The sequence below is a fragment of the Microtus oregoni genome, unplaced genomic scaffold (genome assembly GCF_018167655.1).
Source record: "Microtus oregoni isolate MIOR12 unplaced genomic scaffold, Mior012 000007F_ref0000211, whole genome shotgun sequence".
NCBI lineage: Eukaryota > Metazoa > Chordata > Mammalia > Rodentia > Cricetidae > Microtus > Microtus oregoni.
The window spans coordinates 22152718-22173343 of record NW_024543066.1 but is presented as its reverse complement, the minus strand read 5'-3'; the positions used below and the strand labels follow the sequence as shown (position 1 = coordinate 22173343).

The 20626-nt window shown below is 52.5% G+C and overlaps 1 protein-coding gene and 1 pseudogene across 2 annotated transcripts; one reads left to right on the top strand and one right to left on the bottom strand.

Moving 5' to 3' along the window:
- Positions 1–471: 471 nt before the first annotated feature.
- LOC121450851 (tyrosine-protein kinase ZAP-70) lies at positions 472–18774 on the top strand. Of its 2 annotated transcripts, XM_041656190.1 has the most exons (13): positions 472–579; positions 8724–9135; positions 9512–9672; positions 14655–14793; positions 14884–14968; positions 15045–15091; positions 15251–15302; positions 15614–15806; positions 16212–16418; positions 16732–16924; positions 17015–17155; positions 17251–17363; positions 18418–18774. In XM_041656190.1, the coding sequence occupies exons 2-13, from the start codon at positions 8734–8736 to the stop codon at positions 18539–18541; spliced, it is 1857 nt and encodes a 618-aa protein (XP_041512124.1). In that variant the 5' UTR covers positions 472–579; positions 8724–8733; the 3' UTR covers positions 18542–18774. The 2 variants fall into 2 exon arrangements, with proteins under 2 accessions (XP_041512124.1, XP_041512125.1); XM_041656191.1 differs by lacking the exons at positions 472–579; positions 8724–9135; positions 9512–9672; positions 14655–14793; positions 14884–14968 and having other exon boundaries at positions 15073–15091; positions 15193–15302.
- Positions 4102–6446, bottom strand: LOC121450685 (annotated as a pseudogene).
- Positions 18775–20626: the final 1852 nt, after the last annotated feature.

Genomic DNA, 20626 nt, shown 5'->3' with positions numbered 1-20626 from the left:
ATCGGCTCCTGCCTCCAGATTCTCTCCCTGTTTGAATTCCTGTCCTAACTTTCTTCAATGATGAACTGCGGAAATGTAAGCTGAATAAACCTTTCCCTCCCCAAGTTGCTTTGGTCATGGTATTTCACCTCAGTAGGGGTAACCCTGACTGGGACAGATGCACTCAGGGACTCCTTTCCAGAAAGAATCTCTCTCTCCCCCAGCACTCCAGGTCCCTTCCTCTCTCCCTCAGGTCGGGCCTCACTGTGCGCAGCAGCCTGCACCTGGGAGCCTAGGAGTCTTGGCTGCTGCAATCCTCACCTTCCTCTTCAGTTCCCAACCCCTTGTGGCTGACACTGCATGGCCCCGGAAATGCGCTCTACCCCGCCAGGGGCATGTGGCCTGTGATTTTCCTTGCACACAGCATTTTGTTGCTTTGACGTCAACTTCAAACACAGCTCTCTTTCCTGTCTTCGCATCAAGGAAATAGGTTGAGCTGCAGAGAAACCTGTCGGTGAGAAAAAGAGCTACGGGGACACCAGGCCTTCCGGCTAGGCCCCGCCGTGCCCTGTGAGCTGTGGTGTTGTCGGGGGTGTCCAGGTAAGTGACCATCTTCTGGCCTCTGTCCCATGCCTTGGCACCGTGACCATCCAAGGTGACTGGAGGGAGTGTGAGTGACTCCAGCCGGTGGCTGCCAATCCTTTACCTTCTGTGTGAGGAGTGTGGGGACCACAGGGGCTGAGGCTGGACTTTGGTTGGCCCTAGCGGTGGGGACAGGTCCACAGGTGGCCTCCTGGCTTTGACCACATATCGTGGTAAGGCAGCCGGGATTGAGCTGTGGTTAGCCAGTCCTGAAGGTGGCCTGCTGCCGGTGGCCAAGGACAAGGTGGTGACTGTGAGCCAGGAAGCCACTAGAAGGATGAGCAGGATTTAAGGGACTGAACTGGGTGGTGTCCGGCTGGAGATGGAGCTAATGGGCACCCCGGGGAAGCAGGTCACCCGTGGGGTGCCAGTACCGTCATGTGTTTGGGCAAAGATGCTTTCTGGGTCTCTGGGCTCCTGCTGGGACAGCTCTTTGGTTCCAGGAAGCAACAAAAAGCCAGCGGCTCTGGTGAGGGACTCGAGTCGGGCTCTAATTGTAGCAGAGTCAGAAGCAAAGCGTTCGAGTTCTGCGTGATAGCTGTGTGTCTTTGGCAAGTTTCTTGGCCACTCTGAGCCTTGGTTTGTGTGCGTGTTAAAAGCAGATACAAACGTGGCTGCCTGTGAAGTACTTGGCTTGTTTGTGAGAGGCTGCTCCCAGCAGGCATGTCTCGGCTGGAAATAGCAGGGGTCTGTGTGGTGGACAGGTCACCAGGATGTTCATTGCTTGTAGCTAGGCCGCCAAGCACACAGTAGGTGCTTACTGAGGCCTTTCTGAAAAGTTGGGGTCTATAACTCCTGGGATGGAGGCTCTTCAGTGCTACCTGCTGAAGTTCCTCTGACAAACCAAAGATTCTTTTCATTGCTCACCAGTCTGTGCCACCCTGGCAGGTACCCAGGTGGGCAAGTAGCCTGGATGGGGTTGAAGTTCATACTGTAGGGCCAGGGGGCCTGGGTCCGTCTGGGTCTGCCTGCTACTTACTTGCTGTGTGACCGATGGCAAGTCACTCCACCTCTCTGTGTTTCACAGCTTCTGTATCCTATGGCTCCTTTACAAGGTTCTCATGGGGATTAAGGGAACACACCAGTGGTCAGGAACATGGTGGGGGCCGTATAATTGGTTGTTATTTGATGGCGATATCTGTTATCATTAGCTCTTGATGGTCTCAGGCTCTGATCTCCATGGATTCTGGAAGGTTCCAGGGGGACTGCAGCATCTGGACCTCTCCATACCGACCACCCTGCTCAGATCTGAGAGTGATAGGAAGGGGAGTTTCTGATTTAGATACAATTGACATTCCCGGTCTCTAGGGCCAGCTGCTACTGTCTGGAGATGCTTTTGATACTGACTTGGGCAATCCAGGCATGCAATGGACAGATGCCAAGAATGCTGTCCAATGCCCTGCTACACACAGCACAGCCCTTCCCTCCTCAGTCCCTCGACTCCACAGGGCTGTCTCCAGTGTCCTTTTACTGTCCTATAGCTCGAGACCAGAGAACAGAAACCGCCTTGCTTACAGTCCCCAGAACCCAGACGGGGGTTAGGGGACTCACCTGGCTGCAGGGGGTGGAGGTACCTTGTCTCATCAATTAACAGATGCTCAGATGCCGGCTTTGGAGACCCATCTCTGGCCCCCAGTAGCCCAGTTCTCTAGACCTTACCAGTCCAAGTAATTCACCTGCAGTGTTAGGGTCCTCGGGGATATGGAGACCCCAGGGACTTGGATCATCTCTGGATTCTGTTCCGAATGGTTGTTCATTGGAGACATCTGTGTCCATTTCTGCTGGACCTGAGAGACTGTGGGTCAGAACGGGAGCATGACATCAGCCTTTCTGAGCCTCAGTTTCCCCAGCTGAGGGATGGGAGTAATGGTTCCCATGGAGCAATGGTACCAAGGAGCAGGGTGAGTGGAGTAGCTCCTAGAGGATGTCACATGGTCCTGTAAGGCTGGCCTTGTTCTCGGTGTGGCAGCGAGTGGGAGCTATAGTAGAAAACTGGCTGCTATGGGTGGGCCTTGAGCACCCAGACACAGACAGTCAAATGTGACCATGGTGGCCATCGGGGCTAGGATGTGGGAGGTGGAGGGGCTCCCCTTCCTAGGTACCTGATGCAGCCTGGGGAGGGTGGTGGGGACCTGGGAACCACGGAGACTCTAGCAAGGAAGAGCAACTGAAAAGCTGAAGCAGGTGGCCAGGGCAAGGGCGTGAGTAGCCTAAGGCCCCTGATAGCTCTACTCTGCCCTGTGTGCTAGCGCTAGTGGGTGAAGCCCCCACGTCCACTCCCAGACCTTCCTGTGACCCTCATGTCTGCCAGGCTCTTAAAGGGGTGCCCCTGTCCATCACAGTCGGTTGTTGTCCTTCTTGGCCCCTGGTGTTCGTGGCCACTGAAAATGCAAACTTTCTGTACTTGCAGCACGCAGGAGATAAAGATGTCAACATACTGGTACATATTTAGTGGCGTACCCTATTCAGTGATGAAGGACACTGAGCTGGGCTTGGGATGGAGAGCTGAGAGGAGGCTGTGCTAGAGGGAGGTCAGAGAACAGACCTGAAGGGGAGGAAGAGGGCATAGGCAGTGCAGAGGCCCTAAGCTCGGACTGTGATTGCTACGGCCCCACCGCGGGACTTGAGCAAGTAGATTAAGGTGCTCCCATGACTGGAGAGAGGGCAGAGTGGGTGTTCTAACACAGGAAGGAGCCAGGCGCTGTGCTGGGCACCTGGGGTCAGTGTGGACAATGCTCCACAATTCTGAGCATCGTCCCTGGTCTAGTCTAAGAGCAGCGGGCAGCTCGGTTTTCTACTTCAGTCCATCCGAGAGCCTGTGATTCAAATCTACCCTAGTCAGGAGAACCAGGGAGGGGCCTGTGGCATATTTACTACATCTAATTGGGGTCACCGAGTGACAAGTACCTGTGCTGTGTCTATTGTGGGGAGCTCAAGGTGGCCTAGGAATTAAGCAAACAGGGCTTCAGGGAGCCTCTGGGTAGAGATTGGGGGTCAGAGGGAGAGAGTGGGGGAGAGAGTGAGAGGAAGTGCGTGAGACAAGTATAATGACGCACGCCTGTAACCCGAGCACTTGCGGGGGCAGAGGTAGGAAGATCGTAGGTTCAAAGTCAGCCTGGAATACACCAAGGACTTGTTTCAAGAAAATAAAGTGGTGGTGCAGAAGCAGGTGGATCTCTGAGTTCAAGGCCAGCCTGGTCTCCAGAGCAAGTTCCAGGATAACAAGGCTACACAAAGAAACCTGGTCTTGAAACTTGCCCCTGAAGAGAGAGAGAGAGAGAGAGAGAGAGAGAGAGAGAGAGAGAGAGAAAGAGAGAAAGAGAAGGAGAGAGAGCTTGCCAAGGTGGTCACTGAGGGCAATGGCAGCTCACTGTTAAAGGCAGAGGAACGTGTGTCTCTGTTAAAGTAGTCGCAGACAGTCTGGTCTCCAGGGTAGCCCCGGATGCCTTTCAGGAGACCCTCTGATGACTACCTCACCAGCTACTTGATGCTACTGGATTTGGCAACTTTCTCCAGATAGCCAGTCAGATTTACAACAGACACATTGAGGGAAGGCACGTGGAAGACCAGCAAGCTTCCCACCAGTGCTGGGATGAGTTACATCCTTCATAAAGCCCGTGGATGCAGGGAAGATGCTCAGGGCAGCCTCAGGGCCTCACGCCACAGTTTATCAGAGGGATCAGCCATAGTCTTCTGGGTGGTGGTGATAGCATGGAGTGTGGCCATGAGTCCCTGAATAATACCAGAGTTGTCATGGATGATATTGACCAGGGACCTGAGCAGTTGGTGGTGCAGCTGACTATCTCAAGTGAGTCATCACACCTCTTGTGGTTCACACCCACTGTAAATAAACGGCCCTCAGCCTAAGGAGCGGAGATAATGACCCACGGTGGTGAAGACACCGGCAGAACCCACAACATACTCGGCGCCAGCATCATCCTGTCTGATGTTGGGGAGCTTGCCCTCTGGAAGATGAAGATGACCTTCATCACATCCGCAGCCTTGACTGTGCCGTGGAACTTACCATGTGTAGAGTCACACTGGAACATGTAGACCATGTAGTGAGGTTAACGAAGGGGTCATTGATGGCAACAGTGTCCACTTTGTAGAGCGGAAGACAGCCCTGGTGACCAGGCTCACAGTCCAGCTATGTCCACTTACTCTGTCCCCCACTGTTGTGTCTCAGGGCACAAGAATATGTGGCTAGAATCCTGGAATGGGAAAGAACAAAGACCATAGTGGGCTTCTTAACTCAAGCCCTATCTGCTTTCCCCTGACAAGGCCCTTGGGTCAGCCCAGGCTGGACCAGGGTCCTGGTGGGTTTGACGGACACAGCTCAGAACAGACAGAGATGATGGACTGGTCCTAAGTCTTGGTTCACACTAGGAGGCTGCAGGTGAACCCGGCTCATGGGTGGGGCTGTGCCACACTGGCCTGGCCTGCAGATGGGAGACTGCATAAAGACCTGTGCCAGCCTCTAGCTTCTAGCCCTTCATCTTCTGCCTCTGTCTTCCTCCACTGGTCTCAGCATCTCTGGCTACAGTGTCTCTGCAGCCTTGGTCATCATGTTGCTTGACTAGAATGAGGATGGACCAGAAAGGCCAGGGAGGTGGATGCAGACACAGAGATTCCCCATCCCTCCCCCATAACTGCCTTTTGGCAGGGAGGGCACGATTGTTACATTGGCTGTCACTAGTAGAGGGATGGTAGGTGAAGTAGAAACAGGGAAAACTCCTGTCTCTGAACCACTTTGACCTTTGGTCTTAGATACCAGTCTTGTTTGACTTGTAGCCTTGGACTAGACACTGAGAGCCAGCCTTCCCCAGATCATCTTCTATAACCAAGTTCTGACTACCCAGGCTGCATCTGTGGCCATGTGGGACAGAGATGCTCAAACCACGTGACTGACAGCTTCCTGCCACAGTTTCCTGCTTCAGAGACCAGCCTTGTTACAGACACCCCCCCAGCAGAAAAGCCCCACCCCCACCCCACTGCTTTATCCTGCAACTCTGCACTCTGTGGTGGAGCAGCATCAGGAGTCGGCCAGGAGGGGCTAGCTGGGTTTGGGGAGATGGAGGGGGCCAGGGAGGGCACATTCAGTAGAATTCTACATGGATGAACATCCGGAAGTGAGTCTGAGGGAAGCAAGCAACCCAGCCCGGCTGGAGTAGAGGGCCGAGGAGTTTTAATCCAATGACGGTTCTCGAGCAAAAGAGGCTGCGGTGAAGCATCTCCTAGGAGCAGCTCGCAGACCCCAGAGCTCAGCTCAAGTGGAAACAGACTGTGGGGATGCAGTTAACCGCAGGCACTCTGCGCGTGAGATCTGCATCTCAGTTCGTATTAATAGAAACAGTTGGTAGAGATCAAAGGAGGTGATGGCAACACAAACCAACATTGGGCTAGAGATCTGGCCTGGGGGAGAGGTGGGTGTCCAGCTGTGAGCTACTGACAGGGTGACCAAGTAAAGGGACAAGATTTGGGGAAAGAGAGAGAGGGGGGAATTGGGAAAAGGAAAGGGAGGGAGAGAGAGGGGACACAAACCGGAAGTCTCAGGGCCAAAGGGGTTAAGCCGGGGAGATTGTAAGGACCAGCGAGATGTGAGACCAAACAGGAGGGACGGGACAGGATACCCATCACTCAGAGGACCTGGCATGGGGGAGCAGGGGTTTTAGGTGATTGCCTAGTACCACACACCCTGTTGATAGTGGTGTCGATGGTGGAGTAGCCAGGGCGGAACAGGACACCAGCCTGGACGAGAGGTGGGTGGAAGTCTGAGAGGTGGAGACGGCAGTGGCTCCAACCTGGCCCTCCGTGACGGCTGGCATGTGCCCAGCTGCCCAGACCGAGGCTTTGGCCTCATCGTTCTCAGTATCATCCAAGTATCTTCCTCAGCTTCCACCTCCATCCTTGCCCATCCCTGGATACTCAGGGCAGATGCAGCCTTCCTCAGCTACCAAGACTATCCTCCTATCCCCTGCCTTTGTTTGTATAAGAAGCACAGGGCCCCTTCCTTATCAGTTTATGCCCAGGAGTCCTTCCTGGGTCAGCTTAGTAGATAACAAGTAAATGTTATGATGAACTAACATTTTCCCCCAGCATTGCATAAAAACAAAACAGAGAATGGAAAGACCGAGTCGTCCTCTCCTAGTCGCCTCCTGGATTCTACAGGTTACATTTACTCCACTTATCATACAGCTTGGCCCTCATTATTCACAGATTCCATATTTGAGAATTCACCTACTGGCTAAACTTTGCAATCCTCAAAATAATATGGTGTTTTCCCACGATTTGCAGATATACACAGAACGGAAAGAATATTGAGTCACTGCTAATCACATCACCACCGCGCATGAGCAGTATGGGCTCTGCTTCTTGTTTTTGTGGGGTGGCACATTTCTTGGGCCTTCCCATGCCAGGCAGATGCTTTGCCAAAGAGGTCTGGCTCTAGCCCAACAATGCGTATTCAATAAGGGATTTGAAACACGTGTGCACACACACAGCTGTGATGGGAACCTGCTACATGAAGATGAAGCAGGAGGATCATGAGTTCAAAGTCAGCCTAGGCTGTACCTTTAAGCCTGCTATGTTGGCACAGGTTTATTATCCCAGTTCATTGAACATGGAGGCAAGAATTCATCGGTCTCAGCAATATAGTGAGCTCAAGGTCAACCTGGGCTATATGAAACCCCACCTCATCTCCCCTCCCCAGTAGTTACATATTGGTCACGTGGCCAGGGAACCTAAGCCTGTATTTGCTCTTCAGTCATCACTAATTCAGTGTTTGCAGATATTTTTCTAGGACGACTGTGCCTAACAAGAGTTGACAACCTTCTTACCCAGCTCTCTCCATCAGTTGTCTGTACTGTAGATGGTTTCCAACACTGTAGTCATAGCGCCCATTACAGCCTGAACATTCTGCATGCAGATCTGCACTGGGGCTCAGTACTGCGTGGTTCTCCCTGGGGGAGCAAATGCCTGAATCTTAAGTGCACACTGAGTTTTGATTAATTCAAACACCGGTGTACCCCAACCCTAACAAAACACAGGATACTAGCATCACTCCAGGCACCTCAGGGTAAATTAAATTTAAATTTAACTGTAAATTATTTGCCTATCAGATTCTATCTATCTATCTATCTATCTATCTATCTATTTATCTATCTATCATCTATCATTTATCGGTCTGTCTGTCTATCCATCCATCCATCCAACCATCCCAGGCTGACTTTGAATTCATGTGATCCTCCTGCCCCAATCCCCCAAATGCTGGCACTACAGACAGGAGCCACCATGCCAGCGTTCCCCTCCCTCCTTTTATCTCCTCCCACTTCTTTCTTTTCTCCCCCAACCACACACCCCATTTTTTAAAATGGCTGCATCAGAAATAACATTAGAGTTAAATCCCGACTCTTAACCACCTCTCTATGGATGGATATTCAGATTAATTCATGCTTTCTAACACTGGTTCAGCATGGCCGAGGGGCAGGGCAAGGGGAATTATAGAGGCAGAGGGCACCGCTGTGAAGTGGGGAAGGCTGGGGCCAGGATCTCGGATGAGCTGCTTGCTAGCCTTGCTCTGCCTGACTCTCTCCGCCCATGGTTTTTGAGGAGGTAGCTGCCCTTCACCCTTCTGCTCTGGGCTCGAAGAAGGTGGCCATTTTAGCTCTTTTCTCGCTAACTTCACTCTTAAAAATCCTGACCTCGATCTGCAATGGTAATGGTCATTCCTATCACACTACTGATGGTTGCCTCCTCGACTTGTGTGGCTTTCGAGAGGGCAGGGAAATGACAACATTTTATATATAATATCCTTAGTATAAAGCTTGAAACGCACACACAAAAACAACAACACTTGTTCGGGAAAATGAAGAGACGGTTTAGGGTATCTGAATGTTCTGTGTGCAAGTTTCTGAAAAGTCAAACTCGGGTGGGTGCCCAGGACACAGCCCCTTCTCCCTGGAACTGACTCAGTTGCAAAGATGAGGCGCCTCTGGCTACACACCATAGGTATCTATCTTCGTGGGCTCTCTCTGGCCCTGAATGCCAGGGTTTGGGGCGGTCTGCAGGCCCTGACGGTCACACCACGCCTTCTGCACCCACAGGGCCCCTGCGATGCCCGACCCCGCGGCGCACCTGCCCTTCTTCTATGGCAGCATCTCGCGCGCCGAGGCCGAGGAGCACCTGAAGCTGGCAGGCATGGCTGACGGACTGTTCCTGTTGCGCCAGTGCCTGCGCTCGCTGGGGGGCTACGTGCTGTCGCTGGTGCACGACGTGCGCTTCCACCACTTTCCCATCGAGCGCCAACTCAACGGCACCTACGCCATCGCGGGCGGGAAGGCGCACTGCGGCCCAGCCGAGCTCTGCCAGTTCTACTCGCAAGACCCCGACGGGCTGCCCTGCAACCTACGTAAACCATGCAACAGGCCGCCAGGCCTGGAGCCGCAGCCTGGGGTCTTCGACTGCCTGCGCGATGCCATGGTGCGCGACTACGTGCGCCAGACCTGGAAACTGGAGGTGAGGGCGTGGTCAGATGGGCGGGGCCGGGACATGGGCGGGGCCGGGACATGGGCGGGGCCTTATGGCTGGAGAGGATTATGAGGGGCGGGCCTGTACCCTACAGAAAGATGGCGGACAGGGACAAAGCACATGCTATACCTGAGCGAGAAATTGTGTAGAATCTTGAAGCTGATGAACTCCGCCGGGCTAGGAGGTGAGGCCTGGCTACAGTGCCTCCCTGGTTAGATTAGGAGGGAGACCTCCTCTCCAGCTTGCAGATGAACCCTAGTTGTGCCTCAGTAGGGTGGGTTCTGGAGAGTCAAGACCCTGCAAGCAGGGTCCAGTGGCTGTCCACTTGGCCACGTCCACAACGCCCCTCTCTGCTCCTTCTCAGGGTGATGCACTGGAACAGGCCATCATCAGCCAGGCCCCACAGGTGGAGAAGCTCATTGCCACCACAGCCCATGAGCGGATGCCCTGGTACCACAGCAGCCTAACTCGCGAGGAGGCCGAACGCAAACTCTATTCTGGCCCGCAGACAGACGGCAAGTTCCTGTATGTGAGGCACGGGGGTCCAGGTGATGAGGGCGGGGAGCTTGTTGACTGAGCTCCTAGGGGCCAGGTGGGCAGACCTGAGTGTGCACATGGGCCTGGTGGGTGACCGTGGCTGTGCGCACAGGCATAGAGGTCCTTTGAGATGCTAACGTCCTCGCAGTGAACTGGAAGGACTCCAAAGTTGGTGCGTTTGTGTTGAGCCCAACTTTTGCCATCTGTTTGGCTGTGGGACAGGCAATGACATGACTAGACAGGGGTGACTGTCCCTAGAGGACAGGAACTTGACAGAACCCTTGTCAGATGGTGGTGAACGCTGTGTGGGAAGGGGCTCCAGAGCTAGGTGAAGCGGCTGAAGGAGGCTTATTGAGAAGACAGCTTCTGATTGTGAGAAGGGGAAAGGAGAGCTTCAGAAGAAGGGTTGGAGGGAGCTCATGGTGGAGCCTTTGCTTAGCATACAAGAGGATCTGGGTTCAACTCCCACACCAGAAAAGCCAAACCAAACAACATAGAGAAGATGTTTTGGGGTGCAGGGTGCTCCTAACAAACCCGGTGGCAGGTGCAAAGGACCTGAAGCAGGAATTGACTTGGCATGTTGGAGAGAGAATCTCTGAGGCCAGTGTGCCTGAAGTAATTAGTGAGGGTGTGGCCCTGGCTTCACCCTGAGAGAAGTCGAGGCTGGGGGGGGGGGGCGGGGGAGATGCTGAAGCAGCTTCCTCAACCACCTCAGCTTGTCCTGTAGTGGTACCTGCCTGGGACCTGTGTAAAGGATCACATGAGTTAATACATGCAAAGCAGTGGCGTGAACAAGACCATCAAGATCAGCTCTTGATCCTGTGTGCCTTTATGTCTGTGTGTCTGACCAGCTAGGTCATGTGGCTGTCCATGGGTTTGTTAAGGCTGAAGGCCCTCTGAAGAGCTTTTAAGAACTCTGCTGGGTGTCTGGAAACCCTGCCAGGTGCAGTGCTCTTGCTTGGGTGTAAGATTTTTGTGCATGGATGTTATTCAGATGTCAGCCAAAGTCACTCAGGCATCCAGATGTGGAGATAGTTGGTGGTTGCCTCTCTCAATGACTCTAGGAAGCCCAGTGCTCACCTCAAGAAGCCTTTGGGGGACAATTCCCAGGGCCTCCCTTCTCACGGGTTCCTCAGCCCTGCCAGGTTGGACCATGGCTCTGCCTCCTCCCCCAGGGAACGCTCCTTTCCCAGGACCCCCTTAAAGGAACTGGTTTTTGGTTTTCACCACACACTGAGATCTGTAGGTCTCCCCAGAGATGCTGTTCTCTCCAGGACTCTGCTGTTGGTGGATTAAAAAAAAGAAAAAAAGAGTGTGTTTGCAGGGCTGGAGAGATGGCCCAGCAGTTAAGAGCCTGTACTGCTCTCCCAGCGGACCTGAGTTTGGTTCCTGGTCCCACTGGGGGGTGGTTTATAGTCACCTGTAACTGCAGCTCCAGGGGGGCCCAGCACCTCTGGCTCCCACAGGCTTTTGCACTCACAAGCACACACCCACCTCTCATATGCATAATTTAAAAAATAGCAAAGATCTTGTACTTTAAATATTTTGATATTTTGTTCCACTGGACAGAGTTAGACTGTAAGTGGAGGGCTATTTCTTTCTTTCTTCACTGTGCTCAGGGCTTTCAAAGGTTTCATTGGGAAATCAGCTCTTATTCTGATGGATTTTCTTTCATATGTGACTTGTGTTTTTCCTCTTGCAGATTTCACTACACATTTTTTTGTTGTGTGTGCTTAGCATTTTAACTAGGATATGCCATGGGGACTTTCTTTTCTGGTTTTGTCTATTTGGTGTTCTGAGTGTTTTTGTGTGTTTCTTTCTTTCTTTTTTTTTAATTTATTATGTATACAATATTCTGTCTGTGTGTATGCCTGCAGGCCAGAAGAGGGCACCAGACCTCATTACAGATGGCTGTTAGCCACCATGTGGTTGCTGGGAATTGAACTCAGGACCTTTGGAAGAGCAGGCAATGCTCTTAACCTCTGAGCCATCTCTCCAGCCCCTTTTGTGTTTCTTTTATCTCTCCGTGTGTCTTTCCTTAGTTTGGAGAAGTTCTCTTCTATGATCTGTTGACAATCTGCTCTATGCCATTGACTTGGGATTTTTCTACCTCATCTATGTCTATAATTCTAGAGCCTTCCCCCCCTCCATGGTGTCCCAAATTTTCCATTTTATTTTTTTTCATGTTCCTCACTGATTTAGTGTACATCCTCTATTTTATCTTCGAGACTTGATAGTCGTCTTCTGGGTGATCCATTCTACTTGTGAGGCTTTCCTTTGAGGTTTCTTGCTGTCTTGAGTTCTTGTCCATGTCTTTCTCTCCTGATCAGATTCCATTCTCAAGTCCTGGGTCATCACCATCATTTCCATCAGTCTTGTGCCTGCGTTTTCTTGGGCATCACTCAGACGATCATTCTCCTTGAGTTCTTCCTCCTTCATTTCCTCGAGTTGTTTGTTCTTCGTGTCTTCTTTAAATTCCCTGAGTTCTCAGAGGAGGTTTATGATGGACTGAATTCTGTGTCCTGGAGTTCATCTGGGTCAATAGTTCCCAACCTTCCTAATGTGACCCTTTCTTTTTTAAAAAAAAATATTTATTTATTTATTATATATACAATATTCTGTCTGTGTGTATATCTGCAGGCCAGAAGAGGGCACCAGACCCCATTACAGATGATTGTGAGCCACCATGTGGTTGCTGGGAATTGAACTCAGGACCTTTGGAAGAGCAGTCAGTGCTCTTAACCTCTGAGCCATCTCTCCAGCCCCATAATGTGACCCTTTCATACAGTTTCTCATATTGTGGTGGCCCCCTGCCCCAATCACAAAAGTATTTTCACTTCTACTTCGTAGCTGTAAATTTTGCTATTGTTATGAATCTTAATGGACATATCTGTGTTTTCCAATGGTCTTAGGCAACCCCTGTAAAGGGTTGTTCTACCCCCTGAAGGGGTCACGACCCACAGATTGAGAACCTTTGATTTGGGTCATTGTCATTGGCAAACATTTCTGCAGGACTGGTGGGTCCTGGAGGGGAGATACTGCCTTGATCTTTCATATTGGTATTTTTGTGATGAAATCTGGACACATGGACTTTCTTTGCTTGGAATTTGTTACAGACAGAGCAGGTTGCAGGTGCGGGGAAGAGAAGGTGTGGGGAGGGTTGGGTCTAGAGGTTGGAAACGGTTTGGATGGATGAAGTCAGACTGACAGAGAGGACTGGGCCGGTGTACAGGACGTGCTTCCTGTCCCAAGCCTGGAGTGTGGGGGAAGATCTGTTTGAGTGGAAAGGCTGGCTATGATTGAAGAGTCTTGTGGTTTGGGGGATGGGTAGGGACAATCCTGGGCCAATCGTGGAGCTCCTCTGTAGTGAAGGCCGAACAAGGATGTGTGCTGCCTGGGGGAGCCAGGCTAAATCTAGTGGATAACAGCAAAGGTATGGGTGGGGAGACCAGGGTACTCACTAGGTTAGACCCTGGAGGAGGGCAAAGGTATGGATGAAGGAAGGTCAGGGTACTCATGAGGCTGGACCCTGGAGGAGGACATAGAAAATCTGGGTACTTAGTGGGTGGTGAAGGTGGCTTAGAAGCAACTGGTGGGTGCTTGCAGATAGGGCAGGTCCTTGTGAAGGCCTAGGGCATGGCTGCTGTGCAGGCACAGGTGGCCAGACTAGGGTGGGGCACTAGTTGTGGGACCCAGACTAGATCTGGCATGTTGAAGGGAGCCTGCTTGTTGGTTCCTGGCTCCCCAGCTAGCTTAGACCCAAAATAATCACAGAAACTGTATTAATTAAATCACTGCTTGGCCCATTAGCTCTAGCTTCTCATTGGTTAACTCTTATATTAATTTAACCCATCTTCATTAATCTGTTTATTGCTATGTGGCAGTGGCTTATTGGCAAAGTTTCGGCATGTCTAACTCTCACTGCGGCTCTATGACGTCTCTCTGACTCTGCCCTTCTTTCTCCCAGCATACAGCCTAGCTTTCCCCACCTAGTTCTGTTCCTCCCTGCCATAGGCTCAAAGCAGTTCTTTATTCATTAAACAATAAAAGCCACACATAGACAGAAGAACCTCCCACACCACTGGCAGGTTGTGGGAAAGTGAGGATTGGGTGCTCTGGGGTACTCACCAGGCTAGACCATGGAAGGAGACATGAGAAGTCTGGGTGTGGAATGGTATGTTGGATGCAGCGACCAAATGAAGAACTTCTGACTTGGCATAGTTCCTCCATTTTACAGTGACACACCTCTCCCAACAAGGCCACACTTCCTAATCCTTCCCAAGTAGTTCCATCATCTAGGGACTGGGCATTTAAATGTATGAGCCTATGGGGGCCATGTTCATTCAAACCACCACAGTGGCTGAGTGCCATGCACGGGTAGGCAAGTATTCCTTCAATGAGGCTGTGTTGTTTGAGGTGTTGAATGACTTTGCCATGGGGTTTCGTGTGTGTGTGTGTGTGTGTGTGTGTCTGTGTGTGTCTGTGTGTGCAGGTATGATGGGCATTGTGTATACGTATGTGTATAGACCCAAGGATTATGGGTCCCTGTGTTCTTTCCATGGTTAGCAAAGTACACAGCTGAATATACCCCTGATGATTAGGTACCCCTGAGGACGACTGTCTCCCAGTAGGTAGCAAGTATCACAACACCATGGCTCCTGTGTATGAGAGACCCACGCCCCTGGCTCCATATCTGCTGTGGGCCATCAGTGTTCCCCTACAAAGGGATTCCAGTCTGCCTTTGCATTACCTCATGTTTCCTGTACACTTACCATTGGTCTCTGCCCCTCTCTCCCATAGTCACCTTAAAGATGCTGAAGTTTAGTGGCACCCATCCGTGGCTTTCCCAATCTCTGCTGCTGCTTTGTGAGGTTCTGAGTGTGGAGCCCATAGCATGTATGTCAGTAGAGGGAACTGAGGCACAGGAGGCCCCCCATTGCTATGGGGTGACACCCTTCCTCCCCCTTCAGGCTGAGGCCCCGGAAGGAGCAGGGTACATACGCACTGTCCCTGATCTATGGGAAAACCGTGTACCACTATCTCATCAGCCAGGACAAGGCGGGAAAGTTCTGCATCCCTGAGGGTACCAAGTTTGACACTCTCTGGCAGGTAGGCCAGCCATGCTCCAAGGAGCACCCTGTGGTGGGGTGCCCGGCCCCTGGGGGTTGAGAAGGCCCCCCCTGACACCCATTTTCGCAGCTGGTGGAGTACCTGAAGCTGAAGGCGGACGGGCTTATTTATCGCTTGAAGGAGGTCTGCCCCAACAGCAGCGCCAGCGCTGGAGGTGAGGCGGAGGCTGGAGGCGGACTAGCATGCAGGAGACGGCTTCCCATACTCACTGTCTTTTCTCTCCCCCACAGCTGCTGCTGCCCCCACCCTCCCAGCCCACCCGTCCACATTCACTCAGGTGAGCCAGTGGTCCCTCGGAGCATTGGGTGGATGACTTCAGGGATGCTAGGTCAGGAAAGATGGCTATGGAGGGGCTGGTCCCTGGGGTGTCCTCAGCAGGCGTGGGTCCCTAAGAATCACCAGTCTGGCTGACTGCAGCTGACCCTGTGACTTTTAGCCTCAGAGACGAGTTGACACCCTGAACTCCGATGGATATACCCCTGAACCAGGTAAGCTGGCAGAGGTGGAGGTGTGGGTCAGCTCATGCCCAACTGGAAGCAGGGACCCTGGCTGGGCTGTGGGGCTTAGCAAGAGACAACACGGTCAGAGCCATTGGCGGGGGTCTGTCCCGTGCACAGTCATGCCCAAACCCAACATGCCAGTTGTCTGTACGTCTGTACATCCTGGTGCATGCAGGCACTTGGATGTGGGTAAATCATGGCCTATGGCCATGTGTCTGGTGTGACCGAGCCTCCCGTGGTCTCTACGTCCCCTCCCCCTTTTCCTTTTCTGACCTGGGTGCACATGACTGTATGCCTAGCTCTTGCAGCGTCCCCAGACAAGCCGCGGCCGATGCCCATGGACACAAGCGTCTATGAGAGTCCCTACAGTGACCCCGAGGAGCTCAAGAACAAGAAGCTCTTCCTGAAGCGCGAGAACCTCCTTGTGGCTGATATTGAACTTGGCTGTGGCAACTTTGGCTCAGTGCGCCAGGGAGTCTACCGGATGCGCAAGTATGACCGACCGCTTCTACCATGGTGGGGGCATTAGAATCAGGAGCAGTGGGAACTGGGGTATCTTGTCTGAGAAGCAGACTCCTGCTGGGGTGGGGTGTGACATGCTGGACGGTTATGTGGAAAGCCTGGGGACCCCTGAGAGGGAGACACTGGCTTATGCTAGGAAGGGCTTGGCCGAGTTGAAGTTCTAGCAGAGGGGGCATCTCTGTTCCCTGTGTTGACAGGCCATGCCATACATGTAGGTATTCCCTGGGGAGGTGTTTTAGGCTGAGGTTGTCCCAGGCATCTTGGGGAGTGCGCCAGAGGGTGCGCTACGGAACTCGGGGGATGAGAGAGGCGGGTGGCAGCGGGTGCCTGCCCAGTTCACACCCGCGCTGCATGTGTGGCTGTGCCCCTGGACAGGAAGCAGATCGATGTGGCCATCAAGGTGTTGAAGCACAGTACGGAGAAGGCCGACAAGGACGAGATGATGCGAGAGGCCGAGATTATGCACCAGCTCGACAACCCCTACATCGTGCGGCTCATTGGCGTGTGCCAGGCGGAGGCACTCATGTTGGTCATGGAGATGGCCGGCGGTGGGCCCCTTCACAAGTTCCTGCTTGGAAAGAAGTGAGCCGGAGTGGGGGGGTCGGCTGCTCGCAGGGTGGGGGGGGTGGAGCTGGGAGGGCAGTGCGTGTGTGTGTGCGCGCGCGCGCGCTCGCGCGTGCACGCATGTGCTTCTGGCTCTGTTTCCCCATGTGCACCATGGTGGTGATAGCAGGTCTGTGCCCAGAGCTCCTATGTACATCAGATGCTTATGGAGCATCTGTTACTGCCAACAAGAACTTTCTAGATACCAGGCCCCTGGCTGTTGTCCAGTTTTTCTGTGCTATACCTATGGCTCATGGGAAGAAGGACTGACCCCATCTTGCCCTCTACCCAGGGAGGAGATCCCCGTCAGCAATGTGGCTGAACTGCTGCACCAGGTAGCCATGGGCATGAAGTATCTGGAAGAGAAGAACTTCGTGCACCGTGACCTGGCAGCCCGGAATGTTCTACTGGTCAATCGGCACTATGCCAAGATCAGTGACTTTGGCCTGTCCAAGGCACTAGGTGCTGATGACAGCTATTACACGGTTAGTGCCACCCAGGGGTGTCTAGGCGGAGGTGGCTGGTGGGCCGGGGGGGTCCCGGGGTCCTGTCCTAGCAGCACCTCCCCTTCTTAGGCCCGTTCCGCTGGGAAGTGGCCTCTGAAGTGGTACGCACCAGAATGTATCAACTTCCGAAAGTTCTCCAGCCGCAGCGACGTCTGGAGCTATGGGGTCACCATGTGGGAGGCCTTCTCCTACGGCCAGAAGCCCTACAAAGTAGGCTGGGCAGAACTCGGCCATGGTGGACGGGGGAGAGGGACCAGTGTGGGACCTTGGTTCCTCACACATGCCTTTGTCCCTGGCCTGAGCAGAAAATGAAGGGCCCCGAGGTCCTGGACTTCATCAAGCAGGGGAAGAGGATGGAATGCCCGCCAGAGTGTCCACCCGAAATGTACTCACTTATGAGCGACTGCTGGACCTACAAGTGAGTTCCGGGTGGGAGGGGGTCTGGTCATTCAGTCCTGGGGCTGGAGAAGAAGTCCTCATGCCCCATCGGGGTCACCTAGCTCTATCTAGTGTTCCACTCAAAGATCCGCTCCCGCGTGTCAGCCTTTCCGTGTTCTACCTTTAATCCATCCCCATCCATGCTTAGCTCCCCGGGACACAGGCCATGCAATGCAGCCATGGGCCCTGCCATGACCAGCACTCAGATCTGACAGCGCTAGACCACCATAGTCACACTGTCACCCAGCATGCTTTAGTGTCCCACGCCCAGCACGAGTTTCCAGCACTTAATCCTCAGCCTGTACAAGAAACGCCCAGCGCCCCACCTCTCAGGGAAGCCACCTGTGCAGGACCCACATACTTAGCACACTCAATCCCCATCACTCAGCCCTACCCGGAGCAGATGACAGGTGACACCCACACAGGCATCGCCTTATTGTGATTATGAATCCTGACAACCCAGCATGCGATATTTTACGAAACGACACGGCACTGACTTTGAAACAGTGCTGCTGACCGGGATGGGTCCATTCATCCTATTTCAACTCATGGTAACGCAGGCTCCCTCAGCAAGCGCCCACTACTCCCAAGGCAGAGGCTAGCGCCTATCAAACCCCACCCCAGTACCACGAACAGCTCCTCATTGGTCAAGCTTGTTCACCGTGAGACTACCTCCATCCCAAGTCACATATCTGCCTCCATGTAAGCTCGTGCCTGGCTCACAAACCCAACATGGCTGCACCCAGTATTCCTGTTCCCTGTGGGCAGTAATTTCCACTCTGACCTTCACTTTGCTGTTTCTGTACCCTCCTGGACAGCTCTCAATACTATATGACAAGCTGTGTTCTGTAAGCCAGCAGCTCTATTTGTTTTGGGGTGGACGCCCCAGAACGCCGTTGCTCTCACACCAAGAAGACCTCACCCAACAGTCCCCCTGCTCCTCTGAGCCCGGAAAGTCTACCCCCAACTCCCTACCCCTTAATACCTTCCTGCCCTCCCGCTCACGTTGGGTTTTGGTTTCCCCACCCCTACAGCTGGGAGGACCGCCCTGACTTCCAGACCGTGGAACAACGCATGCGCAACTATTACTACAGCCTGGCCAGCAAGGCCGAGGGATCCCCACAGTGTGGGCAGGCGGCTGAGGCTGCATGTGGCTGAACCCCAGGTCTCCCTACACCTTCGGTCCAGGATGGGCTGTGTGCAGGGGCGCCTGAGACCCCAGGCCCACAGCGCTCTCAAATGTTCCACTTGATCCTTCCTCGGGAGCTGGGCAAGCATCACTGAACTGTGGGCTGTGGGCTGAGAGGATGGCGTGCTCCCGAGGTCATCTTAATTCCTCTGTCTCCGAGTGGGAGCTAGGAGCCCTCCAGCGGTCACTGTCAGTCATTGGAATAAACTCCACGTCTCTTCACTTGAGAGTCCTCTAATCTTTTCTGGGCCAAGACCAGCAGCTTGGGAAGGGGTGGGTACTGAAAGGAGCAGGTTAGAAAGAACTTAGCGGTCTCTTGTGTAGGCCCAGCCCCAGAGACCCCCACCCCGGAAGACAGGCTGCTGTTCCCACTTCTCTGCTGTAGGATTATCTTCAGGAGAACCAGGTGCCGGGGGTAAACTGGGAAATGGAGGCCAAGGTGGGTCTGAGGGCTGTGCGAGCGTCCAGGCCTCAGCATCCCCGAGTGGACTGTACACCAGGATCACCTGGAGAGGTTTTTACGAATGACCCGACCCCTCCCCAGGCAGCTGAAACAGGTTTTCTAGTCTCCTTGGGCAGCCCTCACCTCAACCCTGACTCAGTTATCAGCCCTGTCCCGGGCACAGGAAGTCATGGCTGGGGGTATCCTAAGTGCCAGTTCAGCCCCACTCAGAACTACCTAGATCTTGCTGCCTCCGTTTCCCCACACAAGAAATTAGGATGTTGGAGGGCATAACCCAACAGGTGTGGTGGGTTGTAGTCAGAATCCTAGTTTCACCTGTACCCTCAGTGGCTAACCAATACCCCCTTCCCTTGGCAACCGTAACTTCGCGGGGGAGGGCATATCACACTTGGAGCCAATGAGAGGAGCTTTGCTGGGGATTCTGGGAAAGTAAACTTGGTTTTTATTTGTGGTGGGAAGCCAAGCACTCTGGAAAGCCTGTGGAAGTTTTATGGGGCCACGGGAGGAGAACGGAGAATGTAGGGGATTGAGAGCGGCGAGGAGCACCAGAGTCTTGATGACGTGTGAGTAGGGTCGAACTGTTGACCGAGGTTCTGGAATTGACGCTGCGACAGTGCCGTTAGCTCTGGTGCAGAGCATAGTGTGATTTCACTGTTTTATTCTGTCTCTGTGTTTCTCTGTCTCGCTCTGTCTCTCTACCTCGCTCCCTCTCTTTCTCCCTGTGTTTTCTATCTTTCTCTCTTCTCTCTTCTTTCTCTTTGTCTCTCTCCCTGTGACCTTTCTGTCGCGCGTTCTCTGTCTCATCGTCTGTTTCTGTCACTCTCTCTATCCCCCCTTAGAATGTGTGTCTGTGGTTGTGTGTGTGGGCACGCGCGCCCGTGTCTTGGGGAGGAGGTTATGAGCTGCTGACATTGGTGCTGGGAATTGAACTCTGTCCCTCTAAAAGAGCGGTGAGCGCTCTAAACCACTAAGCCACTTCTCTACCCCTGCCTCATTTTGTGTTTAAGATTGAAAACAAACGGTGTGGAGTCACGTGCTTGTTATCCTAGCACGTAGGGGCTGAGGTAAGATCATAAGTTGCACGTGAGCCTGGGTTACATAATGAGACCCTACCTAACAGCGCACATTCCAAACGGACAAAAAAAAAAAAAACCAAGAAAACAAAAATCAAGCAAAAATCTCACAGCAGTGCCTTGAAAGTAGTAAGATAAATGTTTTTTATTGGAAAATAATATTATTAGTTCTTATGTGAGCTGTATTACTAATTCATAAACAATATTAAAATTTAAACACTATTTTAAATTTATTTAAAGCTATTAAGTAAACCAAGAAACAAATTTCCTTCATACTATATTGTGGCTCCTGGAAATGGTACTTTATACCAATATTTCAGTTATATTAAAATTCACTTATTATTGACTAATATATTTTGATTTTCATTTATTTTGTGGTCAGCATTATTTTTCATTTGGCTTGGTATTTAAAAGTCATCCATGTGGGTGTCCAGTACACTAATAAATGTTGCTGGAATCCTTTGATGAGAATGCGGTTCTCAAACATGATCACTAGGTGGCGCCACTATCAAAGCAAA

Coding starts and splice junctions, on each gene's coding strand:
- LOC121450851 (XM_041656190.1), top strand. CDS start 8,734: ATGCCCGACCCCGCGGCGCACCTGCCCTTCTTCTATGGCAGCATCTCG. Junction 14,794..14,883: donor AGTTTGACACTCTCTGGCAG/GTAGGCCAGCCA, acceptor CCATTTTCGCAG/CTGGTGGAGTACCTGAAGCT. Junction 14,969..15,044: donor CAGCAGCGCCAGCGCTGGAG/GTGAGGCGGAGG, acceptor TCTCCCCCACAG/CTGCTGCTGCCCCCACCCTC.